Source organism: Mobula hypostoma, chromosome X1 (assembly GCF_963921235.1).
Source record: "Mobula hypostoma chromosome X1, sMobHyp1.1, whole genome shotgun sequence".
NCBI classification, from domain to species: domain Eukaryota; kingdom Metazoa; phylum Chordata; class Chondrichthyes; order Myliobatiformes; family Myliobatidae; genus Mobula; species Mobula hypostoma.
Genome location: NC_086128.1, coordinates 13901501 through 13918727, shown reverse-complemented (window position 1 = coordinate 13918727; position 17227 = coordinate 13901501). Strand labels below are relative to the sequence as shown.

General features: G+C 40.0%; 1 protein-coding gene across 5 annotated transcripts in view; it reads right to left on the bottom strand.

Annotated features, from left to right (window-relative positions):
* LOC134340248 (spermatogenesis-associated serine-rich protein 2-like) overlaps positions 1–17227 on the bottom strand; it is a 126172-nt gene that overhangs the window by 22160 nt on the left and 86785 nt on the right. For all 5 annotated transcript variants that reach the window (XM_063037254.1, XM_063037256.1, XM_063037257.1 and 2 more), the window contains one exon: positions 4842–4900. In XM_063037254.1, the coding sequence (XP_062893324.1) occupies positions 4842–4900 (59 nt within the window). The remainder of the gene's footprint in view (positions 1–4841; positions 4901–17227) is intronic.

The following is a 17227-nucleotide window of genomic DNA, read 5'->3' as shown; positions in this document are numbered from 1 at the left end:
TTTCAGAAACTCAATTGCAATGTGATGACGAAACCTCGTTATTGGTTGCATGACAAACTCTGTGTTGTGGTCTGGAATTTTGCCCACATTGGCTCATAAGTAGCATTGAGGTCTATGTTTTTGATTACAGAATCGTCTGCGGAAAACTACCCTTCCAGGAATTCTCTCGCATGCCGCATGTTTGCTTGCGGCATGACTTTTACCGATGCCCAGTCAAATTTGTGCCACTCTCAATGTTTACAGCCAGTTGATGTCCATGGATCCTTGTGGATAGTTTTCTCCCAGTTTGGCCAATGTAATATTTGTTGAGGTCCCCACACTGGATTTGTAGACCACATTGGTCTTATCTAACAGCTTGGTTTATTCTTTTGGTCTGCAAAATACTCTCAACATTGCTATTGCCTTATATGTTACTGAAATTCAGTCTTGGAGCAGTCAGAGCTGTCATTTCTGAGATATTTCGAATGTACGGAAGGAGAAACTGTTTGACTGCTTCTTGGTTGGAGCTTTGTCGACCTCATATGAAGTTCCGCGGGTAACCCTTTCGTGCGACACAGCGAACAATCAAATGCACAAGACAAGCTGTATCTAAACTTTGTTCTGAAGATCGGAGATCCGCCGAGGCATGGCAGAACTTAAGGATTAAGAGGAGAAACATCTTTTTAAAGTATTTTCACGAAACAAATACCTGCGCAACTTCATAAGATGCCTACTAGGTTGACAATGCACCAAACAAGAAGCGGCCAAACAGCTGTCCTTCCATACATACAAAACACCTGAGAAATGCTGGCCTGACTGCTCCAAAAACAGAAATTCAACTGCACACAAGCCAACAGCTTGAGGAGAGTACTTTGCAGACCAAAAGAACAAACCAAGCTATTAGACAAGACCAATGTGGTTTACAAAATCCAATGCAGGGACCTCAGCAGATATTACGTCAGCCAAAATGGGAGAAAATTCCACAGGGATCCATGAACATCAACTGGCTGTAAAGCAGTGTGACCAACTCTGCCTCATCTCTACCCATGAAGATCAAGAGGGACATCTGGCCATCAGTGAAAGTCATGGAGAAAGCGAACACATGGTATGCAAGAGAATTGTTAGAAGCGTGCTTTTCACAAACAATTCTGTAAACAAACACGTAGACCTCCCCCGTCTTACTTATGAACCAATGCAGGCAAAATTCCAGACCACAATGCACGAAGCTCGTCACACAGCCAATCAGTGACGAGATTTCCTCCCCACATCATAACTGAGTTTCCAAAATGAGGTCACATCAGCTGATTGAAAAGTATATAAAGGCCAAGCATTCAGCGGAGGCACCAGCACACTTATATGATATCTCCTCGTATGGTGATGAATCGTTTGCAAGTAAGTTGCCAAGATCGGAGAACAAAACCCAACCACAATAATAGCTCCATATTTTGTCCAGTGTGAACTCCTGGTAGTTTTGTACAATCTGTTGTACTGAGAACAATGAGCCCTGCTTTTTTTTTGGCAACAGAACATGTCATCTTTAATTACCCACAAAGTTAACTTAAGACTACACACAAATCAGAATATGATGCATCTCACAATGTAGTTACAATCACATTATAAAACAGAAGTATCTAAATACAGAATACAAGTACACATTTACATATCCCCATTACGAAAGAAATGGAATTTTCACCGCGTATGCTGGGAAAGGCACCTTAAAGCCAACCTGAGCACATCAGTTCGGTTTAAGATCCATTTTGAGAATATACCGGGCATTGAAGCGTGTACAGTCAGCGCAGTGACAGTAGAAGTGCGTGTGTCAAAATGTGTGAGTAAGAGTGTGTACACCGAGCGCTCTCTGTTACAGTTGTATTTTAGTATAATACATTTTAGTGAACAATGCGCAGGCAGGAATCAGGGCCGTGAGTTGGAAAGGAATGCTGGTAACAAACAAGTCGGCTGGTCGCGCAGTGAGATCAGTGCCGGGCTTGAGAATGGAGGTTCCCGAGTTCGATCCAGTGAGAGACCACCCCCGAGCGCGCTTTCCATCCGTGCCGGGTTGATCGACCCCGCAACACGGCCTCATAAAGTAATACTGCGGAATGTCTATGCGAGGAGTGGTGCCCCACACAGCCTTCTGACTTGCGCCTTGTAAGGCATGAAAATGCCCGATGCTGGCCTCTCAGGCCTGAGTCAATATCATAGAAACATAGAAAATAGGTGCAGGAGTAGGCCATTCGGCCCTTTGAGACTGCACTGCCATTCAGTATGATCATGGCTGATCATCCAACTCAGAACCCTGTACCTGCCTTCTCTCCATACCCCCTGATCCCTTTAGCCACAAGGGCCATATCTAACTCCCTCTTAAATATAGCCAATGAACTGACCCCAACTGTTTCCTGTGGCAGAGAATTCCACAGATTCACCACTCTCTGTGTGAAGAAGTTTTTCCTAATCTCAGTACTAAAAGGATTCCCCTTTATCCTCAAACTGTGACCCCTCGTTCTGGACTTCCCCAACATCGGGAACAATCTTCCTGCATCTAGCCTGTCCAATCCCTTTAGGATTTTATACGTTTCAATAAAATCCCCCCTCAATCTTCTAAATTCCAACAAGTATAAGCCTAGTCGATCCAGCCTTTCATCATATGAAAGTCCTGCCATCCCAGGGATCAATCTGGTGAACCTTCTTTGTACTCCCTCTGTGGCAAGAATGTCTTTCCTCAGATTAGGGGACCAAAACTGCACACAATACTCCAGGTGTGGTCTCACCAAGGCCTTGTACAACTGCAGTAGTACCTCCCTGCTCCTGTACTCGAATCCTCTCGCTATAAATGCCAGCATACCATTCGCCTTTTTCACCGCCTGCTGTACCTGCATGCCCACTTTCAATGACTGGTGTATAATGACACCCAGGTCTCGTTGCACCTCCCCTTTTCCTAATCGGCCACCATTCAGATAATAATCTGTTTTCCTATTTTTGCCACCAAAGTGGATAACTTCACATTTATCCACATTAAATTGCATCTGCCATGAGTTTGCCCACTCACCCAACCTATCCAAGTCACTCTGCATCCTCTTAGCATCCTCCTCACAGCTAACACTGCCGCCCAGCTTCGTGTCATCCGCAAACTTGGAGATGCTGCATTTAATTCCCTCGTCTAAGTCATTAATATATATTGTAAACAACTGGGGTCCCAGCACTGAGCCTTGCAGTACCCCACTAGTCACTGCCTGCCATTCTGAAAAGGTCCCGTTTATTCCCACTCTTTGCTTCCCGTCTGCCAACCAATTCTCTATCCACCTCAATACCTTACCCCCAATACCATGTGCTTTAAGTTTGCACACTAATCTCCTGTGTGGGACCTTGTCAAAAGCCTTTTGAAAATCCAAATGTACCACATCCACTGGTTCTCCCCTATCCACTCTACTAGTTACATCCTCAAAAAATTCTATGAGATTCGTCAGACATGATTTTCCTTTCACAAATCCATGTTGACTTTGTCCGATGATTTCACCGCTTTCCAAATGTGCTGTTATCACATCTTTGATAACTGACTCCAGCAGTTTCCCCACCACCGACGTTAGGCTAACCGGTCTATAATTCCCCGGTTTCTCTCTCCCTCCTTTTTTAAAAAGTGGGGTTACATTAGCCACCCTCCAATCCTCAGGAACTCGTCATCACCATTATCATGAGGTCCTACAGAGCACAAGAATGGGGCCTGGCAAAGCAGCCGCTATTGTGATTGCCAAACAGTTATAAAGTAGATTACCAGAGTTTTACTGTGGTTTCAAATCCAGATTAACATCTTTTCCTTCTATTTCTATCAACTTAAGATAAACTGTTTAGAACTATAGTCACCGATCCAGGCTATAAGAAAAAAATGAAATTGTAGCCATAATTATACTCCTTGGGCCGATGACCGTAATATTAACCATGGGACTCTTGCACACCATTAAGGTTATTGGTTTACAAAGAAAAATTAAAAATCATCACTTGATACTGATCACAATAGCAAGAAACAGACAACTACCAAGACTGAACTAAGCTTCAGGAAGGGAGCCAGCCTACGCCCCACGCTCACAAGGGAAAACAAATGATGGAAAATACTGCACAATTCATTGCAGTACTGTACTCCCTTTACCCCCTATTATGTAATCCCATTTATAATCTCAAATGATCAGCATTATCTCCCATCACTGAGTTTCAATTTACTGCTTGAAACCTGCCCAGCAGCAAAATACTGCCATAAATCCCATGTAAAAATTTAAATAATTATTTGAAGTCTATCTGTGAGCTAATTTAGTCATTTCAAGATGAATGATGTTTACCCCCGACTGAAATGCTCCAGCTGGAGGCTTAGCAAAAACTCAAGAGTCTGGCATGAGATGAATTAATAAATCACTCAAGTGAGGTTTCTGTTGAGTATTTGTTCTAATAAGGTAGCAAACATGGTTCTACTTTCTTAATTCTAAATTGGTTAGGATCTGCAATCAATTGAAAATAATGTTCACTTATTAATATAGATTGCGTACAAACTGAAAACACTTGCTCTTTAATAGCACCTTTTACACCCCTTTATGGATGCTGAAAATCAATTTCCAGCTGACGAATTACAAGAAAAACCAGAAACATCATCCTTATACGCATACACATTGAAATATTGAAACTTAAATGGAATATAGTACACTTTACTATGCCTTAGGAAACTGGTCTGCATTGATTTGAAAGGAGCCACTTCATACAGCTTTAACTAGATTATAGATCAGAGTTTAACAGACCAGAGGTATTGAGTACTACAAACTACCAGAGTGATGATACTCCTGAAAAGCGATACTATATACTGTAAAATAGTCACTTACGTGCTGCTGCTTTGACTTTATCCATTTCCCCAAGAAGTGCCACCTCTCTGTCCATAAAACTGCAAAGAAAGGAAACAAGACTTATTTACAAACTTTTCTATTTATTACAGAAGTCAGACCTCACTGGGATGCAGTTCCTAACCACTGGGATCAGACCTCAGCGCCATTCTGAATATTTGAAAAGGACCAACCAGATTTTTAAAAAATGTTTAAGGATAGGACAATTTGCTAACTGAGTGTTTATTTCTTTTTTTTTGTTGTGACAATGAAAACAATTTTAAATTTTTGATGTGAAGTAGTTTAACTTTTTTTTGTGTTTGTGCTATACAATGAAAATAGAATTCATATCAATGGTGATAGTGCTAATAGCCCAATTTTCCCATTTTACCTAAAGGTTACAATGATTCAAGTGGTAGTTGTCCTGCTCAAAATACAGACAATTGATTTCATTCCTACTTGTGTGCAGCTTGAACCCATTCCTCAGATAACTGAAGGCAAACAAAGGTGTTTGGTGATGAGTATTAATCAGAGCTGGCTATGCAGAAGGACAGCCAGCCGGAAAAGGGAAATAATTTGCACTTTCAAAACAACACAGCAGAACATTGATCCATCCAGGAAAGGGAGAGGATATTCAAATACCGTTTGTTTCATCAACGTGGGCTTGATTTATCTAAACCTCACTTTTGAATTTGATAAAAAGAATGGTTGAAACTGTTTCAAAACCTTGGATTGTTGATAAAACCACAAACAAAATTTCAATCATGAATGGATTCATAGTATGTCTGGTATACAACAAAACATTTACCAGAGAGATTATTTCAAGGTTTTAATAAAACTGTTTACTTCAGCTGCTGTTTGAATGCAATTCCAGTAATCACATTCCTTGTTGATCAATTTAAATGTAATGCATGTGACTCCTCTTAAAAGATGAAAAACATATTTCATTATTTTTGCTCCTATCACAGTAGATCAACCACTATCACTGTGCAAGAACAGAAAATAGCCCCATAATACTACGGAATCTTAGATTTACAATTTTCATGAATCAAAAATAAATCAACAATTCATAAGGAATTTGAAGCAAATATTTGAACAAATTTGTCTTTCATAGCACCAATGAGATACAAATCAGAGCATTACAAATACAGCTACAGAAATCGCCTTTATTATCTTGTTTGTGTGAAGGGGTGTTTTACTATTGGAAAAACACTCATCCCCATTTTTAGCTCCTAGATTCAAGCATTTGCAGGTAGGTGAATACAACTGAATGAAAAGTAAAGCTCCCTCATCCCCGCACCAACACTTTGCACGATGTTTTTCCATTTCCCATACCAATTTACTTCATTGATTGGAATGCTACTATGTTAATTGAAGTTTGTTTCGCCTTGAACCCGTGCCCATGGGGAACTGGTTTGGTTATCTGAATTAATTAAGAGTTAGGAAGATTTTGCATTCTCTTCCAACAACACCTGTGGCAGCTCCTAATGGATATGTTGTAAGTTCTGGGCTCTGTCAAGCTGCTCTGTAATTTGTTAATGTCAATGTTTTCTTCTCCTTTCTTTGAAGCGGTTATGGATTGGGGTGCATGAGTGAAGGTGCCAACCATGAACTAAAAAAACTGACGCTGGAGTTATTTGCTTTTCAGGTTGTGGGAAACATTGACTCTCAGCTTCACCTGCAAACGTCACCCACGCACACAGGGACTAGGATTGTGTCTACATTACTGGTTCCTTTTCTGGAAGCATTGGAGCTTTTATTCAATTTCACCCCACGTTGCTATTCCAGTAACTTAGACATTAGGTAGGCTACGACCCCAATCATGCACATAACTGATGCGCCATCACTTAATGTACCATGGGAAGCACACATTTCAGAACAGACTAACCATGGTATTTGGCTAGGGTCCCTTAGAATATGTAAAAAGCTTGTATTTCTAACTCATCTAATGGATATAAAGTGTAATATGATCATTGCAGAAGACCTGTCACACTTGCTATTTTTCTCCCCCAAGAACAAGTCTCCACTTGACTAGCCCGTCAACATCTTACAGATTTTTCTCATTTTGCTCCATGTCAGCAGCAAGACAATTTGCTGAAGGTGGTGAAAAACACATTGGCTGGTATCAAACACAAAAATCAACAATTACAATTAAGGGAAGGGACAGAAGCTGTTTTTCGTTTGAGAGAAGAGACTCACTTGCATAAAACACCATTCACCCTTTGGTGTATTCAGTCTTTGTTACTTACATGCTAAATAGTTGTAATCTCATCCACATGGGAAATAAATCCGGCTAAGTGCAAATAATGTCAAGAATTAATCTGCAATTAGGAATTCTGGGATTCTCAATTATAATACTCAAACAATGACAAAATATTAATTTGTGTGTTTTGAATGGATAAAAATGTGTAGTTGTATGGATTAGAAAGTTGAAGTAGTACTTAGGTAAACATGCAGTTGGTGCTTTTGTAAGATTACTCCTTTCTCTGAATTTACAAAATGTTAAATACATTTTCCAATGAAAAGTCTCAACACAAAGCCGAGAAGCAGGAAACAAAACAAAAATGGCTTACAAATAGGTTAACAGGATTCTTTCTAGATGATTGTTCCTCTCCCCGTGATTAATGAGACCTACACAAAATATGTAAGCACTAGAATATTTGCTTTAAGTTACCGAATAAGAGTTACTATTGATGGAGTGACCTGTAAAAACAAGTAGACTTAAATTTTAAATGTCACTTATACTGCAAGATCTGTCACTTTGCTACTTTGATTGCAAGATAATTATTGGTTTCCATCCATCGAAGACTTTCTTCAGCTGATCTAAATATCAAAGGATTTTAATATATCCCCCATCATGTCTTCCTAAAAGGTGCCATTTTACAGTGCAGCAATGCCTCATTATTGTGCTCGAATATCAAGGATTCATACCCTTACAGTCAAGATATACAAAACTTGCATACACACCGACTACTTTATCTGCTAATTCATGTTCCTGTATTTGGTTCTGGTATTGTCCGCTCAATATTGTTTCTCTCTTTGATCCCCCACCCACCTTCAACTTTCCTTCTCTCATCTCCACATATAATGCCCTCCCTGCATCTGGCAATTCAGAGCTTAAAATAACTTTAGGATGATGCGCCCAAGAATAGAACTTCTGGAACCCAAATGAACAGACATTACTTGGGGCATCCTACCCAACTCCACAATGTCCGGCAGGCCAACACTGCAAATTGTTAGATAGTTTGGCTCAACAATTATCAGATAGTTCTTCTGCAGATACCCCTTGGGGATCCTAAGTACCAGCCACTTCAACATGCCCGAGCTATCTGCAGTAGTTAAGATGGGGCTCATTGCTGTATGGATGAATTTCAAAATTGACATTGGACAAAAGTTGCCCACAAATGGTCTGCCATTTGGGCACACAGAGGAGTGGCCACGACATACATGAATTTTGCAGATGACAAAAAACTGGTGTTGTGGGTAGGTACAAGACTCTCAGGACTCACACCAGCAGGTTCAGGAACAGTTATTACCAGAGGGAATTACCGGAAGTTGGAGAATTCAATATTCATCCCTCCCCCTCCCTGCCCCTATCCCAGTTTCACTCTGCCCCCTCCCCCAGCTGCCTACTACCTCCCTTATGGTTCCGCCTCCTTCTACTACCCATTGTGTTTCCCCCATTCCTTCTTCACCTTTCCTGCCTATCCCCGCCCTGCTTCCCCTCCGCCACCCCTTTACCTTTCCCCTTACTGGTTTTTCACCTGGCACCTACCAGCCTTCTCCTTCCCACCCTCCCCCCACCTTCTTTATAGGGCCCCTGCCCCTTCCCTCTTCAGTCCTGACGAAGGGTTCCGGCCCAAAATGTTGACTGATCGTTTCCACGGATGCTGCCTGACCTGCTGAGTTCCTCCAGCGTGTTGTGAGTGTTGCTTTGATCCCAGCATCTGCAGAATATTTTGTGAATACATAGTATAGTTTTCTAAATACTAGTGAGGAATCATCTGGAACATGTGCTGTTTTGGTCATTTCAGAAAAGAAAGGACAGGATTATTCCAGAGAAGTTGAAGAGGAGATTCACCAGGATGTCACTTATGGAGTCTCAGTTGGCATAGAGGCTGAGGGGTTTGGTTCTAATAGAGGTACTCTATACAAATGTCTTCTGTGATTAGATTACAGCCTTCAATTTGTGCCCTCTAATTCATTTAATTGCAGTAGCTTTAGCTATCAATCACAGAAGTGATGCAAATTTAACTGAAATAATATGAAAAATATGGAACAGTAAGACTTTAATCAACACAAGTATTAACCTAACAGAATACAAGTGATTGACAGACAGCAGTAAACTCTGTCCATAGCAGAAAATGTTTATAACCAGAGGGCATTGATTTAAAGTAAGCAGAAAGTAGTTTAAGGGGATACAAGGAATCTTTTATCCTCATCTACAGCATGGTTAGAATCTGGAACATGCTTCCTGAGGGGGTGGTCAAGGGTAGAGACTCAACATTTTAATGTCTGCATGAGGACTTGAATTATCAAGACATGGAAAGTTACAGACCAAGTATGAGGCAAGTATAGACGTGTACATTGGTCAGCATGGACATGTAGGCTAAATGGTCTGCTTTTGAGCTAAGTGACTTATATCAGAAAACACTGAGGTCTTGAGGTATGGCGGGGGGGGGGGAGAACACCCTCTTAGTCCGCAGGATTTAAGAGGAACAATGTAGAAAGATCGCGATTGTTGCAAGAAAGAAAGTGGTGATAGTAGGTGATTTTTAACTTTCTACATAATGACTGGGACTCCATTACTGTAAAAGGACTAGATGGGATAGAGTGTGCCAAATGTGTTCAGGGAAGTTTCCTTAATCAATACATAGAAGTCACAATGAGAGAGAGTGTAATACTGGATCTCCTATTAGGGAATAGTGCAGGTGACAGAAGTTTGTGCAAGGGAACACTTTGCATAATGCCATCAGTTTCAAGGTAATTATGGAAAAGGGCAGGTCAGGTCTGCAGGTAGACCTGAAAGGCTAATTTTGATGGTATCAGAAAGGATCTGGCAAGTGTGGATTGGGACAGGTTGTTTTCTGGCAAAGGTGTGCTTGGTAAGTGGGAGGCCTTCAAAAGTGAAATTTCCAGAGCACAGAGTTTGTATGTTCCTGTCAGAATAAAAGGCAAGTATACAAGGTTTAGGGAACCTTGGTTTTAAAGAGATATTGAGGCCCTGGTTAAGAAGGAAGTCAACAGCAGGTATAGGTAGGTAGGAAACAAATGATGCACTTGAATACAAGAAATACAAGATAACACTGAAGGAGGAAATCAGGAGGGCTAGAAGGCAGCATGAGGTTGCTCTAGTAGACAATGTGAAGGAGAATCCCAAGAGCTTCTACAGATATATTAAGAGCAAAAGGATTGAAAGGGATAAAATTAGTCCTCAAAGATCAGAATGATAATCTCTGCATGGAGCCAGAAGAGGATTGGGGTGGGGGGAGGGGGAGAGAAAGAGATCTTAAATGGATTTTTTTACATCTGTATTTACTCAGGAGATGGACACAGAGTCTATGCCTTGAAACTGAAAATCCCACAAAAGGTAGTGGATTTAGCCATACATCATGGGTAAAGCCCATGCAACCACTGAGCACATCTACATGAAATGCTGCCTAGAAAAGCAGCATCCATCAAAGATCCTCACCACCCAGGCCATGCTCTTTTCTCACTGCTGCCATCAGGTAGAAGGTACAGGAGTCTCAGGACTCGCACCACCAGGTTCAACAGTTACTACCCCTCAATCATCAGGCTCTTGAATAAAAGAGGATAACTACACTCATTCCATTTCAGGTGTTCTCACAACCAATGGTCTCACTTTAATGACCCTTTATCTTGTTATTTCATTCCCATTTATTGCTATTTATTTATATTTGCATTTGCACAGTTTGTTGTTCATTGATCCTGTTTACAGTTACTGTTCTATAGATTTGCTAAGTATGCCAGCAGGAAAAAGAATCTCAGGGTTGTACATGGTGACGTGTGTGTACTCTGATAATACATTTTACTTTGACTTTGAGATGGAAGTGAGACAAAGCAGCGGCGAGATCATGGACCCTATACAGATTACAGAGGAGGTATTTGCTGTCGAGGCATATCAGCGGATAAATCTCTAGAGCCAGACAAGGTGTTCCCTCAGACCCTATGGGAGGCAAGTCTAGAAACTGCAGGGACCCTAGCAGAGATGTTTAGATCATCCTTACTGGAAGACTAGCTAATGTTGTTCCGCTGTTTAAGACAGGCTCTAAGATAAACCAGGAAATTATAGGCCGGTGAGCTTGACATCAGTACACATATTTGGACAGACAGGGATTGATCAGAGATGGTCAGCATATCTTTGTGCAAGGTAGGTCGTGAGTAACCAATCTTATAGTGTTTTTGGACGAGATTACAAGGAAAGCTGATGAAGGTAAGGCGGTGGATGTTGTCTACATGGACTTCAGCAAGGTCTTGCGTTGGATGCTGGTCAAGAAGGTTGAGTTGCTTGGCATTCAGGGTGAGGTAGTAAATTGGATTAGACATTGGCTTTGTGGGAGAAGCCAGAGAGTGATAGTATAAGGTTGCCTCTCTGACTGGAGGCCCATGAGTAGTGGTGTGCTGCAGGGATTGGTGCTGGGTCTTTTGTTGTTTGTCAGAAAAAGGGCTGGATGATAATGCGGTTTAATGGATAAGCAAATTTGCGGATGACACCAAGATAGGGGGTGTAGTGGACAGCAAAGTTTACAAGCGGGATCTGGACTTGCTGGAAAAATAGGCTGAAAAATGGCAGATGGAATTTAATGCAGACAAGTGTGAGGCGTTGCACTTTTGGGAGGATCAACCAGGGTAGGCATTACACTGTGAATGGTAGGCCACTGAGGAGTGCTGTAGAAGAGGGATCGGGGAATACAGGTCCATAATTCATTGGAAGTGGTGGCACAAGTCATAAAGGCGGCTTTTGGCACATTGGCCTTCATAGATCAAAGTATTGAATACAGGAATTGGGATGTTATGTTGGCGTTGTACAAGATATTGTTTAGGCTTAATCTGGAATACTGTGTTGAGTTTGGTCACCTATCCACAGCAAAGATGTAAATAAGATTGAAAGAGTACAGAGAAAATTTACAGGGATGTTGCCAGAACTTGAGGACCTGAGCTACAAGGAAAGATTGAATAGGTTAGAACTTTATTCCCTAGAAGTAGAAGTTTGAGGGGAGATTTGATAAAAGGTATGCAAAATTATGAGGGGTATAGGTGGGGTAAAACACAAGCATGCTTTATCTACTGACGTCATGGGTTAAGGGTGAAAGTGTGGTGAGTATGTGGAATGAGCTGCTAGCACAAATAGTGGATACAATTTTGATTTCAACGTTTAAGAGAAGTTCAGATAGGTATGTGGACAGGAGGGGTACAGAGAGCTATGGTCTGGGTGCAGGTCGACAAGACTAAGCAGATTAAATGGTTCAGCATGGACCAGATGGGCTAAAGGGACTGTTTCTGTGCTGTAGGTTTCTATGACTCTGTGTAGCCAGATATGGACTAACAGACTCTTCAAATGTATGTGACAAAACAAAAATCAGTAACTTCACAAAAAAGCACACACCACAACCTTTCTTTTAAAAAAAAGCTCACTGAATATTTAACATGAATATGCAGGAATGCAGATCTGTTAAAGTCACTTGCCATTCAGACAACTTTCAGATCCTACAACCTACAAATGTACGATTTCCTCTCTAAAATCTATCCCACTAGGCTTCTACTGTCTTGCAGTTGACTTGGATTTACTGCACAACTGTTACCCTTGGTGAGTGAACCTGTTGGATCAACCAGAGAGATTGTGTTACAATTCTGTGGAAAAAGAAAGAACAACAAATGGTAAAAGTGTCTATCTAAATATTAATACTAAGGGATAAAATAAAATCAATAGCGAGCTGGCTGGTTTGGACATCTATCATTGCATAACTATATAAAAGGGAAGATTACTGAAATATCCACAAAACAATTTATTTTATCTGACAGGTATCATAATTCTTTTGTTAACTGGATAAAATGGCTTCTAACTGTTGGCAGGTCACTAAATGTCTGTTTTGCCAGTGTTCTATGTTTCAATAAACTTTCAATTAAATTTCCTTTGTGTGTAATAGATATGTAAAGATACTACAGTAAAATGGATTACAAATGTAGAAGGTGCAATTTCAAGGGGAAATCTCATCATAGAAAGCAATTGGGGCAGTTTTGATATTATTGAGACCGACAAATAAAATGCAGTTGATTACAAATAAATGCATATTCACTCTGGAATCAAAGGTACAACATCAAGGGAGTTTATACATTAAACTATTTTTCAAGGATGAAACAGTCTGGGAATAACATGCTTATTATACATTCTAAATGGAAATTGAAACCATCAAACTGAACTGTCAAACTATTTAAATTTACAGCAAGTAGATTTACTGAACCTATGGGAAAGTTAACCAATTGCTTTGGTAACTGAATAAGAGTAGAGCACATCACAAATAGATTAACTGCCCATTTTAAATTTGATTTTCATAATTGTTCAGTGATGGATCGCTAGATTAATACATAACGTGAAGATAGTAGAAATCAAATGCTTTTACAATAAGGAAGCGGGAAAAATACCAGTGGCATAAGAAAATCCAAAACAGAGGAATTATATAATTGAGAAATAGTATCTTAGCTGGATTTGTCATTGGTGGATTTAAGCAGTTGGTTTTCTTTTGAGAACGTCACTAGCAGGAAAGATAGTGGTGGGTCCATTAATGTTGTCTAAAAGGGCTTCCCCAAGTTATCTGATTAGTCTCTGCATAACATATTATAATTATAATCATAAATTAGTGTGATTTTAGGAACAGTTGTGACATATTGGTTAGAAAGTGGTAGATGGCAGGGCTTGGCCAAAGATGCGATCAGTGGAACTTTCAGATTTTCATCAGGTACATCAATTACCTAGATGAAGGAAAAGTAAACTATCTAATTATGCAAGTGACATGGAAGGAAGCATTAATCATTTATGCAATGTTATAAAGAAATACAAATCCAATTACTGTGCAAATTACTGTCATGGCTGGAGGTCAGTATGCACAACGGCAAAGTTTGAATCCAAAAATGACAGAATGTTTTCTTGTGTTAAGAGCTTAGTGACTGGAGTATGCTGGTGAACATACTCATATCACCAAAATGAAAAATAACAGGTACAAAAAGGTGAATAGATTTTTGGCTTTTAGGTCAATAGGGAGAAATGTTTCTGTTCAGCAGTCTTGGCCAGATGCAGTCCTACAGTTTTAAGCACTTTCATTCATATTGATATGAGGAAGTGATGGAACAGATTCCTTTGACAGAAATTTGCATAAACTTGTGGCAGATGATCATAAAAAGTAGTACCTAGCCCACTCTACATGCAATTCTAGTTGGCCCAGCAAACAGAAGCACAAAGGTGAAGAGAACATTGGGACAAACTGACTAATTGAGGTGCCTAGAATGGCATCACAGTACCAAAATAAGGCGTCAACCAATCAGGATGGACAAGGAGAAACTTCTTCACCATGATCCTGACGAACCTTCGGCATTTTCTACCCAAGAACGCTGTAAAGACTCAGCCAATAAGAGAATTAAGGAAACGGGATTAGTGCAGGAAAGCGGAGCTGATGTAATCGATCAGCCATAACAGCCATAAACGAAATGGTACAATAGACACAAGGGACCAAATGGCTACTCAGGTTATTTTGACTGCTCTTATTGAAGAGAAAACATGTATTATTTGATCAATTGCTGACGAGATAAGCAGTATTGATAACCATGCATTGGCATTTACCCTGTACATCTACAGTTTTGGCTCCTAGTCACAAGGTATTTTCTGCTCTTCTTCGTCTTCCCACAAAGCAAAAAGATTTATTCTGCCAATGTATCATATTAAAGAAAAGCACTCCGTGCAACAGAAACAAAAAATGTTGTGTACCAATAGGAAATTCTACAGGATATACATTTTACTTTTATTGTTGTCCCGTCTGATTTCCGCACATTTGGCACATCACAAGGCTGATGATTAGCTTCCAAATATCTGGCAACATCATTAAGTTAATGCCTGCTGGGACTGGAGCATCTAGTTACAAAACTGACTCCCCTTTCTCTGAATCCCATTGCTCTGTAAAACTGAAGCTGCAGTATTAAAGTTCACAAACGTTTAGTCACAACACGTCAAGCAATATATCCAGTGTGGGGCCCGCCCTTCCACTGGATTTAAGTTTCATTTTAATGGAAATCACATGACATTTGTGGAACAGGTTGGTTGAATCAAGTTGTTGCTTGGCAGATAGGCACAGATTACAGGTATCTTGAAGACTAATATAACAAAGCAAACAATCCCACATGGAATGATGAACTACAATAACCATTAAATATGGAAAACATTGAAAAGAATGACACATGTAATCTGCCTGTCACTGTTATATCTTATTAAAAATTGAATGCTTCAATTTCTTGAGTGAGATTTAATAGCCAAGTGTTGGCTTTTGATTTTATTATTATGGTGTGGGTTATTATTACCTTGTCCTAGGAGTATGAAGGACTGCAGAACGCTTTTGTTCTACAGGATACAACTTCAGTTTCCATTTTTTCACATGACATGGGGTGGGGGGGGGGACGTGGGGAGCCATATGCCCCAATCAACTTTATGCTGACTCTCAAGAGTAATCCCATTAATCCCTCTTCTCATTGCTACCATCAGGGAGGAGGTACAGAAACCTGAAGGCACACACTCAATGATTCAGAAACAGCTTCTTCCCCTCTGTCATACGATTCCTACATGGACATTGAACCCATGAGCATTACCTCACTACTTTTTATTTGTTTTTGAACTACTTATTTCAACTTAACTATTTACTAGGCATGTATATACTTGCAGTAGTTCAGTTTTCTCTATATTATCATGTATTGCATTGTACTGCTACTGTAAAACTAACAAATTTCACAGCATATACCGATGATAATAGAGCTGATTAATCACATTGCCCCAATTATTCCCCAACACTCAACTACCCACAAACCTTCAGAGGGTAGTTTGCAGTAACCAATTAACCTAGCAATCAGTGTCTTTGGGGTGTTGAAGGAAACCAGCAATCCACAGGGTCACAGGAAAAATGCGAAACTTCACACAGACCGCAGACGTCAGGACTGAACTCAGGTGACTGGAGCTGTGCAGCAGCAGCTCCTCTTCTAGTTGCACCACTGTGCCTCCCAAATACCCAATTCCTCTGGGTTGCCTCTTAGCCAGTGCAACAAACCAATGGCATGTAAACAAATAATCCTTTTATCAAGTATCTGTTGCAACATTAGAGAATAAAAGTGACACCTAACTGCAGTCATCTTTGCAGGGCAAATTTAGAAATAGGTACTTCTTTCCGGTTATAATTATATACATTTTAAATTGAATCCATAACAAATGCAGTTGATTTTCACAAAATTCACATGGTAATCGTTTTCAACACCAGGAAAACTTTACTAATTTTCGTAAAAAGGATAAGTTAGAGGGCAATATTTCACTTCAGGATCACACTGGGTTTTTCCTGTACAATTCACTCAAGCTGTCAGGCAACAGCTTATGGTCTTACTGCATCCAGAATGACCAAAGGGAATTTGTTGAAGTTCTAAAGTAATTTTCCCATGTTTTGTTTGAAGATTTTTTTTCATGAAACAGAAAGTACTTAAGTCCCATCTATGACAAGGTTAGGTGAAAGTGGGAAAATGATTAGTTACAGACTACCCTCATACACCACCATGAAAATAGACCACAGAGGTTTATCTTATGACATAGCATTTATTTAACATTCTTATTGTTCAAGGAACTTCCATTAAAGAATCAAAGCTCTGAGATTTACTTGGCCAAATCTTATAGTGAGAACATTATACAGTGTTATTCAATTTATCTGAAGATTTCATGTAGTATATGGTGATATAGCTTCATAGCATGCCTCTAAAGTACCAGTGCACTCTGCCTTTGATAAGATCTTGTGTCTGGCAGATTCACCTATTGGGGGAGGGTTCACTGATCTATCATCATTTTAAACAATGGGCTGGGCAGTGCTAATTGGTAATAGGTATAGTCAAGTGTAGACTTAGGGTCTTGAATGTCTCAAAAAGCCAAATTTAATGGACATCCTTTGTATAAATATTTGAACGACTAATAGTTATAAAAAGCACATCAAGAGTAAAATTAAAATTAGGATTGGGAAGAAAAAGAGCAGTGCAATCCCACAACATTTGGAATCAGAATGCTCTCCCGCAGCTCTCCTTTTGACATCTCAAATTGCAGTACAATTGTTGAGATCACTAATTCACAACTTAATACA